General features: G+C 45.3%; 1 protein-coding gene across 6 annotated transcripts in view; it reads left to right on the top strand.

The window, feature by feature from the left end:
• Positions 1–25,232, top strand: part of TTC28 (tetratricopeptide repeat domain 28) — a 389,347-nt gene that overhangs the window by 303,360 nt on the left and 60,755 nt on the right. For all 6 annotated transcript variants that reach the window (XM_079763232.1, XM_079763228.1, XM_079763230.1 and 3 more), the window contains 6 exons: positions 2,056–3,397; positions 4,625–5,148; positions 8,622–8,731; positions 10,747–10,876; positions 11,817–12,035; positions 13,968–14,133. In XM_079763232.1, coding sequence (XP_079619358.1) covers positions 2,056–3,397; positions 4,625–5,148; positions 8,622–8,731; positions 10,747–10,876; positions 11,817–12,035; positions 13,968–14,133 — 2,491 coding nt within the window. The remainder of the gene's footprint in view (positions 1–2,055; positions 3,398–4,624; positions 5,149–8,621; positions 8,732–10,746; positions 10,877–11,816; positions 12,036–13,967; positions 14,134–25,232) is intronic.

Here is a 25,232-nt window from a genome sequence, read left to right as displayed (position 1 = left end):
TGTCTTTATTTCTCCTCTCCCCTGCTCCCACCACAACATTGGTATACAATACTCAGTTAATGTTTCCTGGGTCGGTGTGTAAATGAATGAATGGACAAGTGAATGAATGAACGAACTAATGAAAGGTGTCACAGAGATAAGCAAATTGCAGAGGCTGGATTTTGACAGCTTTCTCCGTGCCTCTGTTTTCAGATATTTTAATAACCCATCGCGGTGTCTTTGAGTTTTTGTACTTCTGCAGGTTTTTGTCACCACTGCAAAGCTCCCACACTGATGCATGGAAAAGCATGTTCAAAACCAAGGGCAAGGAGAAATCTGTTTGCATGCTAGATTCCCTCTAGCTTTTCCAGTGCCCCACCCTAGCCCCAGCTGGGGTGAACCAGGCTCACCTTAAAAGCATCTCCGAAGTTACCTCTATAATACCCCTCATTTGGAACTACTTGATATTTATGATCTCATTTGAACTGCTTGTGAAAACAATGGCTTAGCAGCTTATAGCATAGTTTATGAGGGTTGTTTGAAGTGCTATTATTGTTGACAGTAAAAGCTGTATAGCAGAATTACAAGAAATTTTGGAACAAAAATCATTCAAATCCCATCACCTAACAAGGCATCTATTTTTATTTTTGCATAATCTCCTCAAAGTCTCATCCATGTGCATTTGTTTTTTCCTAGTCATCACAGGGAGCATGCAGCATTGTTTTCTGCTTTTTCCACTTAATATTGTAAGAAGCCCTAGCCAGTTTGGCTCAGTGGGTAGAGCATCAGCCCGCAGACTGAAGGGTCACTGGTTTGATTCCAGTCATGGGCACTTACCTTGGTTGCAGACTGGATCCCCAGCCAGCTATGGTCAGGGTGCATGTGGGAGGCAACCAATTGATGTGTCTCTCTCACATCTATGTTTCTCTCTGTGTTGCTCCCCCTCCCTTCTATTCTCTCTGAAAAAAGCCAAAAAAGCATTATTGTAAGAATCTTCCCCCCCCCACCCATTTTTCTGCATAGACTTTATAAGTATCTTTTAAAAATGTAGTTATTATTTTTTTTAGAGAGAGGGATAAAGAGATAGAAATATCCATGAGAGAGAAACATCAATTGGCTGCCTCCTGCACACCTACTGGGGATCAAGCCCACAACCCGGGCATGTGCCCTGACCAGGAATCCAACCATGTCCTTCTGGTCCATAGGTCAACGCTCAACCTCTGAGCCACCCAGGTGGGGCATAATTATCTTTTTAATGACCCCAAACCCTCTATTGGACTGCTATACGGTGGCCCCTGTGTTTGCCATTTAAGATGTTCCTGATTTTCCACTCAGCGATGCTGTGGCAGTGAACATTGTTATGCTTATAGCTCTTGCATTTGTTGCCTGATTTCCTTAGGACGCCGCCCTCCCAGGAGGAGCGCCGCAGGGTCTGAGCAGCACTGTGTTTGTGGCTCTTGCCACGCCGCTTCTCCAGAGGCTGTGCCAGCTTATGGCCGGCAGTTGATGTGCTTACCAGTTTCAGGGCAACCTCATCAGTATAGGATGTTGTTTAAATTTTTTGTTTGCTAATTTAGTAAACGTAAAATGGTACCTCAGGGTTGCTTTATTTTGCATTTCTTTGATTATTAAAAGAAATTAGCATTTCCCCTCTGGGTACTTTTTGGATTTCCTTGGATGTGAGTTGTCTGCTGCCTCAGTGCTTCGCCTGTTTCAGTAAATTTAAATCTTGATTTTTAAAAAAGTCAGACCGAGTAAAATGTTTACACACAATAGCTATTGCATTTTTAATATATTTTCCAGTATTGTGTTTGCCTTTTAATTTTAGATATATATATTTGTAGTAGAAAACATCTTATTTTTATAATCAAATCTGTCACTGTTTTTTTTTGTTGTTGCTTCGAAGCATAGAAAGCTATCCTCCCTCTGGAGACCTAATAAATATTTAATTCTACCTTCTGTTATTTTAAGCTCTTTAATTCATCTGGATTGTATTTGAGTATAACTTAAGCTGCAAATTACATTTTTTTCCAAATTGCTAATGTTATTCTACCCTTTTTCTGTTCTCTTTCTCAGGAATTATACACCAGATGAAAGGTGATTATGATACTGCACTGAAACTCCACAAGACCCACCTGTGCATCGCCCAGGAGCTGAGCGATTACGCTGCCCAGGGCCGTGCCTACGGGAACATGGGCAATGCCTACAATGCTCTGGGCATGTACGACCAGGCGGTCAAGTACCACCGGCAGGAGCTGCAGATCTCTATGGAAGTGAATGACCGCGCCTCGCAGGCATCCACACACGGGAACCTTGCTGTGGCCTACCAGGCCCTGGGTGCCCACGACCGGGCCCTGCAGCACTATCAGAACCACCTGAACATTGCCCGGGAGCTGCGCGACATCCAGAGTGAGGCCCGGGCCCTCAGCAACCTGGGCAACTTCCACTGCTCTCGGGGGGAGTATGTCCAAGCTGCCCCCTATTATGAGCAGTACCTCCGGCTTTCTCCAGACCTTCAAGACATGGAAGGAGAAGGGAAGGTCTGCCACAATCTCGGCTATGCCCATTACTGCCTGGGAAATTACCAGGAGGCGGTGAAGTACTATGAGCAGGATCTGGCACTGGCCAAAGACCTTCATGACAAATTGAGCCAAGCGAAAGCTTACTGCAACCTGGGCCTAGCATTCAAGGCTCTGTTGAACTTCAGCAAAGCTGAAGAGTGTCAAAAGTACCTGCTGTCCCTAGCTCAGTCCCTGAATAATTCCCAGGCTAAGTTCCGAGCCTTAGGGAACCTGGGCGATATATTCATCTGTAAAAAAGATATAAATGGTGCAATAAAATTCTATGAGCAGCAGCTGGGCTTAGCTCATCACGTAAAGGACAGAAGACTGGAGGCCAGTGCATATGCAGCCTTGGGCACTGCATACCGAATGATCCAGAAATATGACAAGGCCTTGGGTTATCACACGCAGGAACTGGAGGTATATCAGGAGCTGAGCGACTTGCCAGGGGAGTGCAGATCTCACGGGCACCTGGCTGCTGTCTACATGGCTCTTGGGAAATACACAATGGCATTCAAATGTTACGAAGAGCAGCTGGATCTAGGGCAGAAGTTGAAGGATCCAAGTCTAGAAGCCCAGGTCTATGGCAACATGGGCATCACAAAGATGAACATGAATGTGATGGAAGAAGCCATCGGCTACTTCGAGCAGCAGCTGGCCATGCTGCAGCAGCTAAGTGGAAACGAGTCTGTGCTCGACAGGGGCCGGGCCTACGGCAACCTGGGGGATTGCTATGAGGCCCTGGGTGACTACGAGGAAGCTATCAAGTACTATGAACAATATTTATCTGTTGCCCAGAGTCTGAATCGAATGCAAGACCAAGCCAAGGCTTACCGGGGCCTAGGAAACGGACACAGGTAAACATGTGGTTGATAAACTTGCACAAAGAGCAGTGGTGACAGCAATGGCATGTGGTTTGTTAACTACAAAACATTTTCATACCTATCTCGTTTGTTCGTCCAATGATTCTGTGAATTTAGCAGGGGATAGTACTACCTTTATGTTATGGAGGGGGAAACTGAGGCCCAGAGAGGTCAGGTTAATCTCCAAGATTACACAGTTTAAAAGCGACAGCTCAGAGTCACACCCAGGGCTCTTTGACTCCCACTGCATTGCCTTTTTGACTGCATCGTAATGAGCAAGATAAAAGATAATAAGAATGGGAAAGATGAGTGAATCAATTTAACTGAGCTGTTCTGAATGCCTCCCACATTATATGAAGTGTTTTTTAATACGTCATCTGTACCCACCAATTATTTGGCCCCCATGTTGTTGCTTTTAGGGAAAGCCATTTGATAATGGCAGGAGTGAATAAATATATACTATCATCATGCTTAACATTTATAGCAATCCTGTATTGCTCTACATGTATTATCATCTGCTATGGGATGTGGGATTTACTATCATTTAGAAACTGAGGCTCAGGAAAAGGAATTTACGTGCCTCCACACAACTGGTTTGGTCTGCTGCCAGAATCTATGTTCTTCCCAGTCTTAGCACGTCATCTCTTAGCAGCAGCACAGGAAGATACACTGTTGGCCAAGGTGATGCTTTTCCTTCCGAATGTGGGGAGCCCAAGAAGGTGTCTGTGTCTGCAAAATATACGGCTTCTCCAGATAGGCAGGGGATTAGGGCTCCCGGAGTGGGGGAAAGGCAAGGGTCAAACTAAATCATCACCCACAGAGTGCTCGGAGGAGCTCAGGGTGAAGGATTTATAGCTGTTGTAAAGTGATTTCAAAAACATAGTCTAAGCAGTAGTGGAAATTGGGAGGCCCGAAGAACCAAACAGTTCACTTGCTATCATTGTGCCTATTAATATATTTTATGTTTCCTCTGGGGTGTATATCCCATTGAATCTCAAGCTCTTGGGAAGGTCACTAAGGGATGACTTTTGAATTGCTTTCCAGATTATGAAATTCCCCTGCATCTCACTCTAAGGGCACATGATAGATTTTAGCTAGAAGAGGAGTTAAGAGCTTCTATAGTAAGTGACAGTGACAAATGCTTTTCATTTTCTCAGGGGCTTTAGTATGTCTGCACCTGCACAAAATAATATCATTGCTTTTCTGTCTACATCCCCACAGGGCAATGGGGAGCTTGCAGCAAGCCCTTGTGTGCTTTGAAAAGAGGCTCGTGGTCGCCCATGAGCTCGGGGAGGCCTTTAATAAAGCCCAGGCCTATGGAGAACTGGGAAGTCTGCACAGCCAATTAGGGAATTACGAACAAGCCATTTCCTGCCTTGAACGCCAGCTGAACATTGCTAGGGAGATGAAAGACCGAGCTCTGGAAAGCGATGCGGCCTGTGGCCTGGGGGGCGTTTACCAGCAGATGGGGGAGTACGATACAGCCCTGCAGTACCACCAGCTCGATCTGCAGATCGCAGAGGAAACCAACAACCCCACCTGCCAGGGCCGCGCCTATGGGAACCTGGGCCTGACGTACGAGTCTCTGGGCACCTTCGAGAGGGCTGTGGTCTATCAAGAACAGCACTTGAGTATCGCTGCCCAGATGAACGACTTGGTGGCCAAGACGGTGTCATATAGTAGCCTCGGAAGGACCCATCATGCTTTGCAGAACTATTCCCAGGCGGTCATGTACTTACAGGAAGGTAAGTGCAAAGGCCCACGTGGTCTCTGGGTCTACTCTGAGATGGAGGTCAGAGTCTACTCAGAGGGCAGTATGCGCCGTCTGAGTGGCCACCCAGCTTGCAGTGAGGATCTCAGAAGCCACTTCGGTTCCACTCCAAAACCATGGTGCCCCGCAGTGGGTGTTCTTGAATAGCACAAAGGCATTCTAGGGTCCAGAATGTACTACCCAGCTTGTCTTACTCACCAACCAGCTGCCCAAGGAGCAGATACCCTCCTTCCCTGCTTTTCAGAATCCTCTGAGTGAACAGCACATTCTGCCAAGGTGAATCAAATAAGGTCTAATCATGTAAAATGTAAGGGTCAGAATCAGAGGAAAATTCTTAGACTCTATCACAGCTATCCAGAAGTCCATTTTGATGTAGCAGCTGAGGTCTAATCCTGAAGCATCAGTCTGAGGGTCACTCAGGCAGTTGGCTAGACTTCCTTCTCAGAGCTTATTACTTCAATGCTCGCGATGGTGGCCCAGAAAGTGGCTGCAGCTGCTGTTGCTCCTCCCCCTCTCCCTCCCCTTCCCCTTCTTGCTCCTCCCCCTTCCCTTCTGCTGTCAAGTTCCCTTCAGTCACCCGAGCAGTCAGTGCTTAGAGGCTTCCTTCACCCCTTTTCTCCTCCGGAAAGCACTGCTCCTCCCATGGGCACATTGCATCCTCCCATCCTGGGAAAACGCAGGTATGATGATCTTGGCTCACTAGTAAAAGGACATTGTTGCTGATTTCAAGCAAAAACTCTCAGTTATAGTTTCCAAGGTGTTTTTTTTTAAAAAAAACACACACATATATAGTTTATTTAATTGGATTTAATTCTCACAGTAACCTTGAGAGGTTTTTATTCCCATTTGCAGCTAAGTAACCTGAGACTCGGAGAGTACAGTGACTTGATTCTGACTACGTGGTCAGTCAGTGGTGAAGCGGGGCTCCCCCAGCTTTTCGGACCCCAGGAACCATGTAAGACCCTGTGTGGAGTTGCTCTGAACCCCCCAAGAACAGAACAGGGTTGGCGCAGTCGTATCCTCTTCCTCCGGAGCCCCAGCTGGGAAGCGGGGAGAGAGGGAAGCAGGAAGCTAAGTGGAAAATGGGCCAGGGGCTGATGTTTCTTCGCACAGACCAGGGACCGCTCTGGCCTGCAGGCTGAGAGGTTACTGAGAGGCTGAGCGCCGCTTCCCAGACCTCATTTGGCTCCCACTCACTGGGAGCTTGCCTCGATGCATTAAATATGAGAATTGGCTTCTGGTTTCCTGAAACTCGGCTGTGGTAAAATTCCAACAGACTGGGGGCGATTTTCAGTTGAATTTGTGAAAACTATTAAATTCAGGCCCAGCATATGACAACCTTTCAGCTGTGTTCTTTTGTACTTCCTGAAATATTGTTTCCATAAAGCAGCTGCTTTGCCTGAGACACTGTAACATAATTCTATATTTATGGGAAACTCAATTTCACTTTTATTGTTCCTTGTAGTTTTACGTCTCGCAGAGACCTAAATCCGTATTGTGGCATCTCCTCGGTGCTTGTTTTGTGGGTGTGCTCTACCAGAGAGCCGGGGTGCCTGGGGCCAAACAGGACACCTCTTCTCATGAGCTGTGACAGAGCAGGGCACCTGGAAGGCCTTTCGGAGTCCTCTGAGTCGGGTCTGTACCCTCTTGCAAGGAGGGAACAGTTCAGTCAGAAACCACCTTCGTGCCTTCTCTCTGGTTTTCAGAGGGGCCCCGCTCAGGAGAATCTCACACGTGGAGCCGAGTCTGGGTCTTTAGAACAAGCTCTGCAGGTGGTTTGTATGGATGCCCCTGGTTAAAACCACCGGTCTCAGCCAGCCTTTCTCTTTTTTTTTTTGCAAGTGAAGAGAGGGAGCCTGGAGCAATTTAGTGGCCTTACCTAGTCCTGCAACTAGTTCCTAGCAGACCAGCTCCAGGAGAGCTGGATGGGTGGATCAGGTCCCTAAGAGACAGAAGCAGATAGAAACGGGTGTTAACAGGTACGACGTCTGTCCAGTGGGCTTTTAGCTCTTCATTGTTGAACCTCTGACTAGGGGCCAGGGAGTGCCCTACCTGCTGGAGACCCAGCAGGGAACAAAGCAAAGCCCCAGCTTACACAGAAGGTACCTCGGGATTTGGGGGAGGGGGGTACCTCAATGATTTTACTTCCAACTCATAGAGCCAGAGCTGGCAGGGATAGCTATGTTGAAGAATGAGTATGGTTAGCTTGTTGAAGGTTTAAACAGCCAGTATTCTCCTGGTTTCCATCCAAGAACCATCTTCTTTCATTTGTGTTTCTACTCTGTGAGGTATTTTAAAATGTGAATAACTTGCAAGTATTATTTTTGTTACCCAGTAACATGATTTAAACTTAAAATGCTATTTCTAAGTTTTCTGAGTTATATGCATTTTGAAATGCGTAATATTTTTATGAGCTTGAACCTGAGTATTGCTTTTATTAGCCTCACAACTGACTCAGTTCCTTTTCAAAAGCCTGAAATTGCACGGGCCCAGCTTGCTCAGAAGCGGGCTCCCACCCACCCTGAATTAGATTAGAAAAAGGAAGTCCTTTCTCTGTGTGCGCAGCTGTAGTGTGCGAGCCTTCATGCTGTCTTCTGGACAAGCTAACGCCTGTGTACAGAGAGCAGGGTAATGAGGACAAAGTGATGCTGAGAACCACTTAGTGGCCAATACAATAAGTGGGTGCCCCCTTATTTGGCTCCCACAAAGCCTTGGAGGTTGCTGGTGTCCTGAACTTCAGAAGCTTACTGTAGGTAAGTGACCCGAACTGCAGGTGTCTATCTGAAAGCCTTTAGAACGAGGGCAGTCTTATTTAAGACTTCGGACTCATAATAGCACTTGTTCTGCAACCCCGCTGAGGCACATCAAAATCTCAGCCTTAAAGGAAAAACAGATTGGACATGAAATGCATCAGTAATAGAAGGCAGTGTCAGGCGGTGTGAGCACTCTGCTTTCAGGAGTACATCAGATATGTCTCCCATCCACACTGATTGGATCCTGTGCACGTGAAATAGGAAAATGGATCCGCGTGGCTTCTGTGCTTGACCATGGCACTGTCAGGAAAAGCTTTGGCAGCCAAAGAATTGGGTTAGATCCATTTATAGGCCCAGTTTTCATTTGCAAAGCTAGGGATTTCACATCTGGGAGGGTGGCAGGTTAGGTTCCATTCGTTCCAGTGTTTCTGCCTGCCATGCAAACCTGTCTCCTGCTGGTAGCCATCACCTGAGCTCTTCCTGGGGCGCCGTGGGTGCCCTGGAAGGGTTGCTACCATCACAGAATGTGAGGAGAATGCTTACTCTGCTTGGCTGGCTCTCCCTTTGCCTGCACTTTATCAGCTGTGTTCACATATTTTATTTACACTTGAGGCAGAATTACCCTCCTGGACTCCTTGGCAGGTGGAATTGTGTATCTTCTATGTTTCCTTAAAATTTCTCCATCTAACTTCAGGTTTAAGGTTAGCTGAGCAACTGGGCCGAAGAGAAGATGAAGCCAAAATTCGCCACGGTCTTGGCCTCTCCCTTTGGGCTAGCGGGAACCTGGAGGAGGCGCAACACCAGGTGAGTAGGAGAACCCTTGTCCCAAGTGGAAATCTTGGGATTACTATCCTAGTCATAATTGGCCAGAAGGTGCTGGCCTCTGCACTTGGGTTGACGTAAAGGTTTCCCAGGCTGTACCAGCCCACAAGTGCTGAAGCACAGTAAAGGTTCTTGCTCAGTTGTGTGATAGATTTCTCAATAATTTCTTTGACATTCTTGTATTATGTGCTGCTGTTCCTCATTAATCCTTAATATGAAATTACATACATACATTTTATAATAGAAGTAGTCAAGAATTCATGATTATTGGATTTAGTGTCCTGATTTCGTTCTCTCTCTGTCTCTCTGTCTCTCTCTCTCTGTCTCTCTCTCTCTGTCTCTCTCTGTCTCTCTCTCTCTCTCTCTCTCTCTCTCTCTCTCTCTCTCACACACACACACACACACACACACACACGAGTTCATGGTTCTGCCTTTGTACAAATACTGGAAGAGAAGCCTGCTCTCATGCTAGCTCTGGAGATTGGAAAGATCCCTGGAGTTATGGGTTCCTCTGGCAGGTTGGAGGAGTTGTGAGATGGTATCATCTAAAATCACACACTTAACCACTTAGGCAGCATGTGAGTGATCACCGGGGAGGGCATTGTGCTAGGCAGAAGGGGCAAAGGAGGAGGGAATGAAGGCTCCTAGCAGAGGTGCTTATAGGAGTTGAGCACATGATGTGACTGAATTTGTGCCATAGCATCCTGAAATGTTATGGTATTTTACTGTACTTTTTAAACTATTAAAGGCAATTTAAAGAATTCTCCAATTTCCTGGTTTTAAAAATTAAAACTTGTATTGATGTAGTAATTTACAATTTTCAAAGTACTTTTCACTCACTGCATGTATTCCTTAAGTAACCATGCGAGGTAGAATGGTAACTGTCCTTTGTAGAGAAGAAACGGAGGCTCAGAAGCTCACAGCAGGTCAGAGGCAGAGCTGGGAGTCATCCCTCTCTCCTAGTCTGTCTCTTAGTCTTAGCATTCTATTTTTTAAATGTGCATGAACTTAACATTTGATACTGTATTCTCAGCATGTAAATATCCAAAGCATTTTGTGATCTCATTGATAGAGAAGCCTTTAGAGCAGCAGGAAAGTGTCCCCTTAAGAATGTTGAGTGTCGGGTTCTGCAGGTGTCCCTGTGAGTGTGCGTGGCTCTAGGGGGGCTTGTCCAGCAAGACCTGACCCTGGGACACTGCTGTGGAGGCCAGTGTTTGATTCAGCTGAACTGCCTGCAGAAAGCTATGCCTCTCCTGGGAGTGTGGCCTTCATCTCATTCCCCGCCCTGAGCCCTCCCCCCCTCGTCTATTCCCAGCCTGCCTGCACCACACCTGTTCTCACTTCACTCCTTAGGCACCAAGAAGTGTGTGTGCTGAATTACGGTTGCTTGATGACAAGAGGGGAGGCATTTTTTAAAATTCAAAATCAGCACTTGGTTGGATTAGTAGCTGATTTTTTGTTTTACAACTTTCAGACTATAAGTCTATAACCCCTGTCTTCTAAATCCCTTTATCCGCCCTAGCCTGTTTTGCTCAGTGGATAGAGCATCGGCCTGCAGACTGAAGGGTCCCGGGTTCAATTCCAGTCAAAGAAACATACCTTGGTTGCAGGCTCTTCCCAGGCCAGGGTCCTGGTTGGGACGCATGCAGGAGGCAACCAGTCAATGTGTTTCTCTCACATCGATATTTCTTTCTTTCCCTCTCTCTTCCACTCTCTCAAAAAATCAATGGAAAAGGATCCTTGGTTAAGGATTAAAAATAAACAAATAAATCCCTTTATCTGTCAAGAATTGATTACATACCATAAACTAGTTTACCAGGTATATGATCTGATGCCTTTCCAGTAGGACCTACCTGGAAATAAAATTCATCCTTTCCACCCTTTAAAATTTTTTTTAGGTTGTACACCAAGATGCGAGCAAAAGTTGTCTTTAGTCAGTGAGTGGCTGCAGTGTGGTTTCTGGGGAATGGATAACGTGCCTTTTCCCCTCCTTGCAGCTCTATAGGGCATCGGCCTTGTTTGAAACAATACGACACGAGGCGCAGCTGAGCACGGACTACAAACTCTCCCTCTTTGACCTGCAGACGTCATCCTACCAGGCCTTGCAACGGGTGCTCGTCAGCCTAGGTGAGAGCAGCTGGGGTTCCCACTTTGAGCGTGTGGGCTTGGCTATCTAAGTCCTTTAGTGATTGCTGTGATGAAATATGATTTGTTGTTACACCAAAAAATGTGTGGATTAGAAGTTGGATTGAAAGACCGAGGGAAAACTTAAAAGAGAGAAGCAATTTCAAACAACTAGAGACCTCAGATGTTTAAACCCTTTGTCCGTGGGGATTAGGAGAAGAGAAGTGTGTGGGAGCCCAAAATGGAATGAGGTATCAGCTCGAGCAATAATCACCTGTTATATCCATGGTGCTTTGAATAATGCCTCGCAGGCATCTTGACATTCAGTGCCTCATTTAATCTTTACCTTTAAGATGGGCAGGGCAACTATTAGGGTCCCTCTATTTGAGACAAGGTCAATGAAAGGGGGAAGGACCCACTCAGCAGAGGGACCAGCATGCACAAAGGCACAGAGATATAATTTGGGGGGAGATGAGGAAGTGTAGAGGAGCTGCATTGAGGAGAGAGAGAATGATAGTCAAGAGCCAAGTCCTTTAGGGCTCATCTGCCAAAGTCAAATCAGAATCAGAGTTGAGCAGAAAAGTAAGAGGGTAACCAGAGTCCAAAGAGCCAAGTGAATGGGGTCAGAAGCCAAGAGGCCGAGAGGCAACTCGGGATGTGGAGCAGATGCTAAGGACGAATCCCCTAAACAAAGCTGGCTCTCTTGCGGTATGGCTGCAAGACGGGAAGGCCCGAGACCTGAGGGTGGTGTGGGATCTGAAAATATGGGGTTTACAAGAGGGGACACTACACCTATCATCTGAGGCTGGGGGTTGGACCAAGATGCTGCCACACACTGGAGTGCAGGGGTAGTGAGGCCTCTGCCCAGGATCTCTGTAGCTGACGGCCCTCTCTGTAAGCACACGCCCCATGGAGTCCTCAGTCTGTCCCTTTTGTCGCGTAGGCCATCACGACGAAGCCCTGGCTGTGGCAGAAAGAGGACGGACGAGGGCGTTTGCGGATCTTCTGGTAGAACGACAAACAGGACAACAGGACTCTGACCCCTACTCTCCAGTCACTATCGATCAGATCTTGGAGATGGTGAATGGCCAGAGAGGACTAGTGCTGTACTATTCTCTGGCCGCGGGCTACCTGTATAGCTGGCTGCTGGCTCCTGGGGCAGGTAAGATCTCTTTCTGTAGGAACAGGGCAATTATACACAAGACTGTGAACGTCTAATGAATAGAGGTGCATTACCATAGATCAGACTAAGAAGCTGATGTGGGATTTCAGCAAAGTCTCAGCCACAGTGGATAGTCCATGGTGGAGCATTCAATTAATAAGACAGCCCGGCTTTCTCATTCCCCCAAGAAATCGCTGCTCCGCACTGGCAAACGTGGAAGCATTTATCAAGGAAGACTAAGAGCAGGAGGATTAATTTCACTAGCAGGCCTGTTTGTAGGCAGCTGCTGTTCATTAGCTAATAAAGCGATGACTGTAAGTCCTAAGGAGTTCTTTCTAGCTATGATTTAATGGTTTTAACCCTTTGTCATGGTAAAGTTAAAGAGACTAAAATGACAGTGGCAGACTCTTCTCACAGTATATAAAAGAAGTCTTATGCTTGGCATTTCTGAATTTATCAGAATCCATTTGAACTAGTTTCGTCCATTGTAAATTTATTTCAGAAATAAAAATTTCCTTTGATTAAATTGGCATTAAATGTTCAGGCTGTAACAGTTTCACTAAATACAGAACCAGTAATTAGCTGTGAGGGCCTTACTTTTTGCATAATAAAATGCTGATGGCTTTACCATGTTGGAGACACACCAGACCCAATTAAGAGTTTATTGACTGGGGAAGTGGATCTTCTAATTGGGAATCTTGAAGAATGAGCTTCTTGAATATCTGTAAGCCAATTTCAGAAAGTTCAACTGCCAGGAGAATTGATAAGGTTTCTTGATTATGTCTCCATCGCTTTGATTTTAAAAAGTGATGGCTGGATGACAACTCTCAGATGCTTCTTGGGTTCTAAGCACTCGTGCCTGTACATGCTGTGCCTCAGCATTATTGTTTATAATCTTGCCCCTTAATTCCATTTTTTATGGGCTTTCAATAAAGAACATTTTTACCTCTGACCTTTTTATGCTGAAGGTTTTAAGCTGTGATGTTCATGGTGACTTGGCGAGTGTCAGCCGCAGTGGAATGAATCCCTGTGTATTCCAGCCCCCAGCAGGGCACTAATGCCCAGGAGGACACGGCTGACAACAGAGATATCAAGCTCTTTCTCTCTGCTTGTTACGTTTTGGGGACATGATTTGACAGGTGGTATATCCATATCCCTGTAATAATGAGCCGTGTATAATGAGGCTCCTATTGTTTCTCTTTCTGTTCCTCTTTGCTCTTAATGAGACTCTGAAGCTTTCACTGGGGCCCTAATCAAATCAGAGAGGACCAGCATTTTCCAGCGCTGACACACCTCATTACCATTGGAGAATATGTCCTATGATTATTGCTAGAAGACCACTATGGATCCTGTCAGCTCCATGCAGCCATCATTTTTTGCTGCTTTAATCCATTAATAATTGTTGACCAGGTAGTCTTATTTAAAAATAGTTTTAAATGTTTTTTATCTGGCCTTTGTACTACATATTTGTTTTGATTTGCTTTTGTGAAATGAAAGGGCTGTGAGTAACACTATTTCCACTTGGCTGGTTATACTTTTATTCAGGATTTCAGTTTCTGGGGAGACTATATGCTGGCATGCTTCTGCACTATTCTAGAAAAAAAACTTTCCCTAGTTGGTGAAAGTTTCTGTTTTGAAATACCTGTGAAATAGTCATCATTTCAGGGGCTTTAGAATATATCGTCAAAAGCAAAAGCCCTGTCTTGAATTCCCTGTTTCAGGCACCAAACCTGATGGTGAAAGCTGCCGAAAGGGCCCTGACCAACCTCTGAAACCCTCTGGAGAGGGTGGATTTCAGGATTTCTTCACATGGTTGGGAGGAAGGCAGGCCTGTCAAAGAGGTCACACAGCATTGGCATTGCTGTCCCATCCTTCACCTCTCCCTCCCCCAACCCCAAGCCCGTAACATGGGCCGTGCCTGTCTTGTTTCAGGAATCCTGAAGTTTCACGAGCACTACCTGGGTGACAACACCATGGAAAACGCCGGTGACTTCCAGGCCGGCAGCAGTGCGAACCTTCCAACAGCCACCAGCTCGGCCCTGGAGCAGCACATCGCCAGCGTGCGGGAGGCGCTGGGCGTGGAGTCTTACTACTCGAGGCAAGTAGTACACCGGCCACAGACACAGTCTCGGGAGTTCTTTGGTTTTGTGTTCGTACTAGTAAATATCCGATTTGAGATCTTTTGGAATTCACACTTCTGTGCTTAGTCTATTCACAGTTGCCGCAGCAGAAAAAGCTATGTGTCTCTGGGGTACAAACCCCTTAGTTGCTGTGTTTATTCTTTTTGGTGGTTTCCTTTCAGACAGGGAAGGGCCTCCTCGGAGACGCCCATTTCTAAGGAGGGTTTGTGGACTGTTTAAACATAAATGGGACTTTGAATTTAACATACCAGCTAATGAAAACTGAGACGAGTTTTTGGTTATAAACAGATTCATAATGAGTTTGTACTATAGCTGAACGCCTGTTTGAGAGAGGAACTTAGCACCAGTGACAGGGTCTGTGCATGGATCTGTGCGTTGGGGGGCTGAGGTGAAGGAAATTGAATCGCAATATCAGGAATAGGGAAGAGAATGGCTTTTTGCAAAGATTGGAAAAGTTATATACTTATGGGAACACTTGGTCATGATTGACTATTTTATATATGGAAAATAATTTACAGGGGAAAATCAAGAAGAGGGTGCCTTACAGCTGGTTGTAGCGAGATTCCCCGGCGTTTCAGTCCTCCATCCTGGGATGAACAAGTGTTGAGAAGGTCCGTGTGCCACAGAATCTGCTGTGTTAGCTGGTGTCAGGTCCCTAGGATTCCTGCTTGTCTCTTGAATGATTTCATTTGTAGTCATGAAATCCTAAGATACTGCTGCGGTTTCTTTAGAGATGCTTATCCCAGGCCCCTGGGTGTGGGTGGTCATTGCCCGCAGCTGGACTGACTTTTGAGATGCTTATGAAGTTGAGGAGAAGTTCTTAGATGAAAAAGAATCATTGGCTAGTGCAGTGGTCGGCAAACTCATTAGTCAGCAGAGCCAAATATCAACAGTACAACGATTGAAATTTCTTTTGAGAGCCAAATTTTTTAAACTTAAACTTCTTCTAACGCCACTTCTTTAAAATAGACTCGCCCAGGCCATGGTATTTTGTGGAAGAGCCACACTCAAGGGGCCAAAGAGCCGCATGTGGCTCATGAGCCGCGGTTTGCCTACCACTGGGCTAGTGGAATGTCAAGACAGGAAGTAACGGTAGTGGTCACCTTGTCCAATTCCGTCATTAACATAAGCCAGCACTGCATCGGGCTTGCTGACAGCTGAATTAGTGTCAGGGCCAGGATCCAAACAATCTAGATCTCACCCAGACTCCCAGGCCCGTGCTCGTTTTGTTTCTAATTATCAAAATTAATATCATATTTTGAGAAAATAGCTGAAGCATGTAAGAATGTCATCGCTAGCTTCTGTTTGTGTGAAATCTGAACAGGCGTCAGCCACACGCACACATTGTTGTCTTATTTCTGACTGCGGTGCATCCTGGAATATCCCCAAACCGGGGTAACGGTGTGGCAATTCCAGGTGCTCGACACTGTCGAGATCCCCAGGCCTTGGAAGCGAGGCTACTCCCTGAGGTTTAATTGACCATCAGATAGGTCCGGCCAGGGGTGCACAAGGCTGCTTTAGCAGCCAGCGAGGCACGTAGGCCAGTCTGATCACACTGTAACCTGACCAAAGGTGGTGCGTGCCCAAAGCAAGTATTCAAGTGGTGGCCGCAGTGGAAACACACAGAAAAGGAGAGCAAGCAGGGCATTGCCCGTTTCTGACGCCGTCAAAGGGAAAGAGAATCTTGGCTCAGGGACTCGAAGTCCCATTGGAGGCTGTTCCCAGGGTGGACTTGCGGTCAGCTCACTCTCTTATCCTCCCTTCCCTCCCACAAACACAGGGTGACCAAAAAGTACAGGCCCACGTTAACAGCTGGAGCGTATTTTTTAACACTGCCTTTATTAATATTCAAAGTGTGCATATATTTTTTGGGACACCCTATATTTGTGTGCCTATGATGAACTATGTACACTTGAGATTGGGAATACAATGGTAAGGTGAGCATGGCTCTGGCTCTCAGGGAACTGAAAGTTAATAAACAACAGAACATATAAAATCTTTGAACTAAAATTGTTGCAAGTGCTTAAATGAAAATGCAGGGTGTAATGCAAATATATGGCGGGGGTGGGAAACCTACACAGGGAGGCTTCCTTGGGGAGGGGATATTCCAGCTGAGCTTGGCCGGAGGACCAGGTACAAACTAGTGGATGCTCTTTTTCTAGTGGATGTCAAATACACTGTACCCCCAGCAATCGAATCTCCATGCCTTGGGGAGCACCGTCCTTCAATCACCCACAGCCTGGCCCTGGTGTCCTTGTTATATAATCACCTGGTTTGGGTGTCTTCCCTAGTAGATGGTGATGGCATGGAAAGCAGGTGCTATGTCCTTCTCCTCTCGGAATTCTCACTGTCGAACACGGTTCCTGGACCAAAGCGGGGAGATATCAGTACATTTGAAATTTAGTCACCAGAAGGTGCGCTGGGAGCAGACGCTCTGTTCATGCTGGGCTAGCTTGCCGATGCTCTTTTTCTAGTGGATGTCAAATACACTGTACCCCCAGCAATCGAATCTCCATGCCTTGGGGAGCACCGTCCTTCAATCACCCACAGCCTGGCCCTGGTGTCCTTGTTATTCTACAGACCGTGTTTGCTCTCCTTAATGGCATTTTACTGCTGAGAGGAAGTGCAGTGTTACAAAGGAGTTTCTGAAAACGGATTTAAAATAAAAGAACTGCTTTTATTAAGTGTTTAATAAGAAATCCCCTTCCCTTCCTCCCAGATCAAAAGAGGTGTAGATTGAAACCACTGTATAGAACACAAACCTCTCATAAGGAAGATGTTACGAATTTCAAAACACATCTTCAGCTTTTAATTCTGATATTTAACCGGAGTCTTGCTGCTTCCTGGGTACCTGGGACAGTGCAGTAGCTATGGGGATGCTAAGCTGACTGATTGGAACACTGAGAGGGCTGTGTTCTTAGTAGGTCAGATGGAGGGAGTACACTCAAGGGGTTTTAAATGACTTACAGTCATAGAGTACCCTTACAATAGGGTAAATATTCCTTCATTGCAAGTGAATACTAAACCTTGATACACAGTAACTCTTGTGTGTTTTCCTTTTGGTGCTTTTCTATATTTCTCAATTTTCTACAGGGAAGTTATTTTATATTCAAATGCATTTTCTTACTTCAAAACACTGATCACTTTAGATTGCACCAATTCGTAAATGTTGGTGATTCCAGTTGGTTCTAGACTGACAATAAGTGGCCGTTCTTAACAAGTCTGACAATGCAGATTGTTGGAGGAGCTGTGGCTGGTGAGAGAGTACATTGGCATAACCACATCAGAAGACAGTTTGGCATCACCTTCTAAGGCTGAATATTCACATATCCTTTGGTCCAGGTATAACATCCACGAGAGGCCATTTTCACATGAACAAGAATGTTCAGAACTGCGCTGTAAATAATAGCAAAACTCTCACATATGCCCACATGCCATCAGTGATAGAGTGCATGCGTATATGGCGGTGTAGTTCCCAAATGGAATATTAGACAGCAGTCAGAAAGAGATGTGGCTAAATCTTAGAAATATAATATTAAGTGAAAAAAGTAGGTCCCCTACAGCATGACATCTTTTTAACAGAGATAAAATAACTAAAATAAAAATAGTTTTTAGGACTACAGCTAGAGGCAATGAAACTTGTATAGAAAGGACAAGCAGGGAGTGATAGCCACGGAATTCAGGGTTGGACTTGCCTTGGTCTGCGGGGGCAGGGGATGGATTTCATGGAAGTTAACAAATAATTAACAAATAATTTTGTATGTTATTCTCCAGCTTCTTTTTGGGTGGTGGTTTTATAAGCACTTATTGCATTATTGTTTGGAAATATATTTTTATTGATTTTAGAGAGAGGAAGGGAGAGAGAAACATCAATTGGTTGCCTCCTGTGCACCCCCCACTGGGAACTGAGCCTGCAACTGGGCATGTGCCCTGACCGGGAATCAAATTGTGACCTACTGGTTCATGGTCCAACACTCAACCTCTGAGCCACCCCAGCCGGGCTGCACTTATTGCATTATTAAAAATTACTAAATAAATGAAAGCAGGCTGTGCATGGATCAATGATGAAAGGGTGTCATGAACCAAAGGTCATGATTAATCCAATTTCGAAGAGATTCCACCACCATCCCCCAAAAGAGGAAAAAAGCAGGGATTTTTTTTAAAAAACAAATGAATTACACAAGCAAGGTTACAAATAGGATATATTTAATCAATGTAAATGGACAATTGATAAGCTGATTTAAATTATTTATATTTGTCCTTCTAAGCAAGTACCCAAGCACTGTTCATTGCTGCATCATTGGCTTATTTTAAGTGACAGTGGGTCTTTGAACATTTAAAACGGTCTTTCCAATATTTTCTAGTTCTGGCTTTTTGCTAATCAAGGTTGACCTTCCAATTAATCCCAAGTAATAAGGTTTTACTTTACAAATAAGATATTTTTCCAGAATTCTGTAGTGTAAAAGTAGATATAATACTTGGGGGCATTTATTTTGTCCCTTAAAACAAAGGGTTTTCCGTTTCATTCCAAATCAGGGTAGTGCCCGTTTGAAAATATTTCATGAGCATGTAGTCAGTCTGTGCCAGAGCTGGCACTGAGCCCAGAGATATATGCATGAATAATAGCTGGAATTCTTGGCTTCACAGTAGCTCACACTATGGAACAATCAACAAATGTGTAAATTATTAATCGACCATGTGCAAAATGTTCTTGTAAAGTTCTAAACAAAGAAGACCATGCCTCTCTCTGCCTACTTGGGGGCAAGTCAGTGGTTCAAGAGGCTTCCAGGGAGGTGAGCGTGGCCCCGAAGAAGAAGGGGAGGAAGTCATTCTGGGCAGAGGAGCTCCTCCCTGGGCAAAGAAAGGAGGGAAGAAAGGGCCCCAGGCCGTCAGCTAATGAATGGCAATTTCAAGAGGAGGATGATCTGTCCTTTGCTGCAAGAATGATCTTCTACATCACAGTCATTCAGCTCCGCCTTCTGAGGCTCACCTCTTTCTTATAAGATCTGAAGTCTTGGGGTGAGTTTGCCTGACTGAGTCTCTTTTGCGCTGTCCTCTTGTGACATGACTGAGTGCCGAAAGGCAGGCTTTATCTATGGGTGACTCACTCAGGCTCAGCTATCTGTTTGAGTGGGAAAAAAAGATGATGCCACATTAGGGATTAGAGCGCTGAAGAGACGCAGCTGCAGAAATGAGTGCAACACACTGTGGACTCTGGTCTTAGGCCCCTGATTCCCGAATTTGGATTCCTTCCAAAAGGCTGAGGACAAAATGAGCTCAGAAGGCTTTGGTAAGCTTCTTAGTGTAAATCAGCAGCTTAGCAAGAAGGATAAGTGGGGTTGGTCATCTTGTATAACCTCTGAAATAGCCTCAATTGAATCCCGTTTATATTTCTCATGAGCTTTTTAAAAAGCAGAATTCTTGGACTTGCTAGATAGGCGGTTCCCGTTTATACATAGGAGGGATAACCTGGTGACGGGCAGTATCAGAGCGAAGATAAAAAGCAGATAGCCGCGCCCCCCCCCCCCCCCCCCCCCCCCCAGGAAACCGTCAGTGCCCGTCATTCTGCGAGGGTGGGGCCTGGGACTGCGAAAGGCCTGGCTTCCCTGGGCCCGGGGCTGACAGTTCTGCACCTGGCCACAGGGCGGGGCTAGCTTGGTAGATGCCATGAAGACCTGGCAGGGCATCTTGGACACCAGACATTGCTTCTTTTCTGTCTTGTCCCAGGTCCTTTGTTCATGGTTCCAAAGCTTGGCATGGCATTCCTGTTAGAACAAGGGTCGAGGGGGGAAACGGTGGGGCAAAGCCATTGACCACTCTGGACATTCAGTGCTTTCCTCGGAGTTTCACATCAACTGTTGGCTGGCTGATGCCATAACCAATTTTGTAAAAATTCTTTGAACTAATCAAATTTCAATATCCCTGACTTTGTATATCCTGCCCCTGGCTCCAGTGAAATTCCCTGGCCTTTCCCTTCCCATTGATTCTGTGCAGCTTCATCTAACAATCAATATTTAAGACATTTAATGTGTAACTCCTGACTTGTCTTGCTTTAGGAAAATAAGCCCACGATAGCGACCAAGTTCCTCTGGGAACTGCTAAGATAGGCATTGCTTTGCATCCCGCGTGTGCTTTTATGAGTCAGAACGGTGGTGAGGAGGCTCTGGAGGGGTGCTGTCCTTCAAGGAGCACATTGAACTTGTCAGACCCACAACTCACCGTACTAGTTGGGTTTCCCTCCAATAATGCCACATAGCACCTCAACATTTCTGAGCTTTGTAGCCACAAACATGCATTTCTTGCTCTACGTCTGTAGGTGAGCTGGGGTTCTGCTTTAGGCTGCCTGTGTGGCTTAGGTCCCTGGTGTCATCTTCCTGTGACTGGCAGTGGCCAAACAAGACTCTTCACATAGCAGAGGTCACAAGAGACCAGGCGAAACAGTCGGGCACATTGAAAGCCCTGCTCACTTCTCGTCCTTTCATGTTCCATTGGTTAAAACAATGGAACCGTCTCTTCATTACTAGCTCCTCACATATCCAGCTGATCATCCGTGGGGCTGGAAAATATGGCTCTCTCAGGAGCGAATGTGCTGAACAGGGAGATAAGATAGTCTTCCCTCCCCCCACCTGCAGAGACCTGGGGAGAGAGAAGTGATGGGGATCTTCCTGCAGGGTTCATGCTCGGCAGCATCTGATGCCTGACCATTTTTCTGCTTACCTCTCCCCTCAACACAGCACAGGGTGGGTAAGCTCTGTGGGCACTCCTCCGCCTCTCTTGATGGCTCTCATCTTCCTCTTGCTCCCAAACCCCGGCCTTTCCCCTCACTCACACTTGTTACTGGACTTTCCTTTGGAAAAATTTAAAGAAATCTTTCTAGTTGAAAGTGTTACATATGTCCCGCTCTGTCTCTTGGTGTCAACCCTCTGTTCCAACAGGGGCCAGCTTTCCCCTTGCCATCTGCACACCATGCACATTCCCAGGCGTTTGCACTCACTTTCTTCCTCCAGTGTGGGAGCCCCTGGAGTCCTGTCCTCGGAGCATTGCTCTTCCTCGGAGTCTTAAGCACACACTAAAGGCAGACATTGCTTACACAGGTGGGCAGAAGCCAAGATGGAGAAGGTATAAGGAGACTGGATGAAGTAGAGGATACCTGCTGTGGAGCTGACCCACCCATGCTTTTCTCCACTTCCTCCCCCCAAAAAAAACACACACAGGATTTAGAAAGGTTTGGGCACACAGTACAGAGACTGATATACTTGCTGGTTAACTAGATTTAAATCATACAAAGTATCCCAGTCCCTGAATGCCATTGGTCATGTCTTATTTCTACATTACCCACTCTTAACAGTGCCTAATAGCTCAGAGGCCCTCGATGAATGCTCACTGGATGAGTGGATGATTGAAAGCGCAGAAGAATAGAGTGCTGGGAGCTGGGAGGACACCTTCTGAACAGTCAGCATAGCATCATTAATGTGTGGTCAGAGTGTCATCGCCAGTGCATGACACGTGAAAACATGTGTTGCACAGTTATTACTCTAGCCTTTTTCTTCTCACCTCCACCTCTGTGAAGTATGAAAGCACAATATTATTCTGGAAGCTCAAAGAGGTGGACTTATCCAGATCAGGTAGTTAATGCAGACCTTGCTTGAACGAACATCTACTTTATAAAACTTGACCCCTACCGAGGCTAGCACATGAAACGCTCCTGTTTCCCAGTAACACATTATATCCGTTAAGGCCTTAAAAATAACAAGATGTTCTTTCCCGCTTTTTGATACGCTTATGCTCATGCAGTGAGGAGTCGCTGCTAATGAGCAGGGAGAGGCAGAGTTGATTTAAGGATCCGTCACTTCAAAAAATACTGTCTAGTGGAGACAAAGTTATCATCGTAAACTTGTCTTTTTCTTTGTTTCTGTGTGAGCTGCTCGTCTCTCTGCTAATTAGAAACATCAGGAGATAACCCTTCGTTTTCTGGCAGCCCTCATACAAGCTTCCTGCTTTTAGGAAAGACTGAGCACCTTCCCATCTCGCGAGTTGGCCCACAGTATCGGGAGCTCAGTTCCCTCCCTGCCTCAGCACCAGGGCTTCCCTCAGGCACATTGCTGATTGGCTCAGCTCATTTTCTGCTTCCTGCCTGCAGTCTCCCGGGTAGATCAAGCAACAGTGGGGGCTCCCTCCTAAAACCAGGAGCTGGATTGACACACCCTGTCCCTGGAAGGATAGAGCCATGAGGTAACTCTCAGCCCTACCGTAAGTTAATATGCACATTTATTAACTTAGACTGATGAGGCTGAAACTGGGTGTGTCACGTACTGATTGTCATCTCAAGGCAGGAGGGAGCCTTTCTTCGGAAGATCAGATGGAAAGACGGAATGACACGTGACAGTGGTTTCCTTTCCTTCAGCTCTCCACTGCAAGCCACCTCTTCTTTCCCACCTGCTCCTTCCTGATGCTCTGGGTGCCACATCCCTGTAGAGCACTTAGGAAACCTCCTGGGGTTGTTTAAAAAGAGCTGTTTGTTATGTCGGGGTAGTTTTGCTGCTGTGGGTTTCCATCGTTTTCTTCTATCTCAGCACCTGAGTGTTTCCTTCTTGGTTGTTCCTAATCACAGTACTATTTGCTGTGTGGAGTTTATTTTGTGATGCCTGTCTCTCCCACTAGACTAGAGGCCCATTGAAGGTAGGGGTGGGGTCTGTCTGATTAACCATTAGTACAGAACATGTAATATATAGTTAGTGCATAGGGAATAGTCACTGAATGGCTAAATGAAATGGGTTTACTCCCCCCGCCCCCGTGTAAACACTGTCTGTTCATAATTATGTGAAAGCTGAAGCTAGGAAAGTTTCTGATCAATGCTAGAATTGGTCTGGCTATGTACAAGGAAAAAGCATTTTAAAAGAAAGACACAGAATGAGCAAACTAGGACAACTCCAGACTGAAATGAAACAGAACAAGAGGATAGAGTGTGGGTGTGCGTGCAGACTTTCTTTCAATCAAGCATGAGCTAATGCCTTATTGTATTTTTCTTCTTGTCTGCTTCCTCCTACTTTGGTTCAATGTTGAGTTTTAAGTCCTTGAGATAAAAGCTCAGCACAGTTTATAGTGAGTAAGGACTTAGGATTGTGGTGTGGAAATGGCTAAGTTTAAAAGAGATAGAGAATTATAGTTGGAAGAAAGTCACAAGGAGGAAAAAAGATATTTGTCTAACTTGTCTTTGAAAATGAGTTAAACAGTCAATAGAATTCTGTAAAATAGGAGTTTTCCATGGTAGAGGGTTTCTCAGTAGATGGACACCTTTGAGTTCATCTTATTCTACTAAATAATATTAATAAACCAAGATGCATAAGATGCCTTGCTCGGCTATGCCAAGTTAATGCTCGTGTTTTAACTCTGACTCCCAGATTGCTTCTTTTTGGACAAGGAAGAGAGAAATGGCCTCTGTTGGCCATTTTTCCTGTGTTAGACACAGGTGTACACACTCACTAGCGTGTGTAATATAGGAAGCTGAAACTCCGAGCCATCCAATGAGTTGTCAGGGATTCACAGCCCGTTAAATAGTTAAGTGATGGGACTGAACTTCAAAGGTGGGCTTTGGAAAGGGCTTCTCACAAACAGGTGCCAGCACCCTCTCGGGGCTCCAGAATTGCTGCTTTCAAATGAACTTGTTGGAGGATGAGAAAAAGACCAGACAGACAGAAAATGACTCATTCACTGCCTTTCCAGACTTCTGGTGTCCCTGTGGAAATTTTTGTAGACTTTTCTCCTCCCCTTCTGGAAACTTCCGCTGAGTCTCCAAGTACTGGGTATTCTCCACTGGCCTCAGCAGTAAAATGGAGGAGAGAAAAATGTAGAAAAATATACAAGATGAAAAAGTAGAGAAACATTCTGTCACAGTGTAGTCTAACAGATCACTGAAACGATCTGAGTGTAGTGAACTCAGGAGCAAGGAGAATGGTTTCTCATTGAGAAATAAAGTTCCTTTGGCTTGAAGAATATTTTAAAAAATAAACTCTTCATTACCCTGGATAGTTCTTGAAATGAAAATAGTTCATATCAAGCCGTATCATGAAAGACGTAATTCAGCAGTCCTTGAGAATTTACCTACTTTCTGTTCAAACATGAAACTGCTCATTTAATCTTACATACAATTCCCTGAACTCTCCCTAAATAATTGCTTTGGTGATTTTAGCTCAACCTTGAAACAGACTTGGATCTGTTGTATATTTGACTTCATTTGAAAGAGAGAAGCAATTTTAAAGTACTAGAGACTGATATCAGAGTTTTAAATCCTTTGCCCATGGGGACTAGAAAAGAGGAAAAGAGAAGTGTGCGGAGCCCTGAATGGAAGAGGTATCAGCTCTAACAATAATAATACCGCCTGTTACATGTATGCCACTTCAAATAACGTCTACCAGGCGTCTTCACATATCATGCCTTAGTTCATCTTTAGTAGCCCTTTGAGATGGACATGACAACTGTTAAGATCCCTCTTTTTGAGACAAGGAAATTGAGCCTCAAAGACTGACCTGTCTAAGATCACACAAGTAAAGAACAAAGTCAGAACTTGAACCCAGGCCTCTAGGCTCCAAGCTACTGCTCTTTCTGAAAAGCCATTTGTCTCTCTTAAGAGGCAAGTATTTACTGTGGATAAGCTCTTGTTAGATTTGGCAAGCCTCATGCAAAATTTTTTATTCTAATGGAGCTTTTCCTATGTTTGAGACATGTGGGTGTTGCCTGGAGTTTGTAACAGTATTTATAGAATGGAATTTGAGCTGCAACAATGCCGTTCAGAATTATTTTCTGTGTATCACTAAGCTTTCAGGTGAGCTGCATATAAAAAATACATGAATAAACTGGTCTAATTCTACCTAGCTTGGGCATGTGGAATCCAGGAAAAATCTGTAGTTGTTTAAATCAAAGTGGGATATGAAAAAGGTAGAAAAGAAGAAATAAGATGTCACTTAGTGTGATACAACTCTTAAAAGAACAGCTGTGAAGGGTTTGGAATGAATATAGTGTGGACAATTTTAGAAGTACTTTTCCAAGTAAGTTAACC

Source organism: Cnephaeus nilssonii, assembly GCF_951640355.1.
Source record: "Cnephaeus nilssonii genome assembly, chromosome: 22".
Classification (NCBI taxonomy): Eukaryota; Metazoa; Chordata; class Mammalia; order Chiroptera; family Vespertilionidae; genus Cnephaeus; species Cnephaeus nilssonii.
This window is presented reverse-complemented; position numbering and strand designations above follow the sequence as displayed.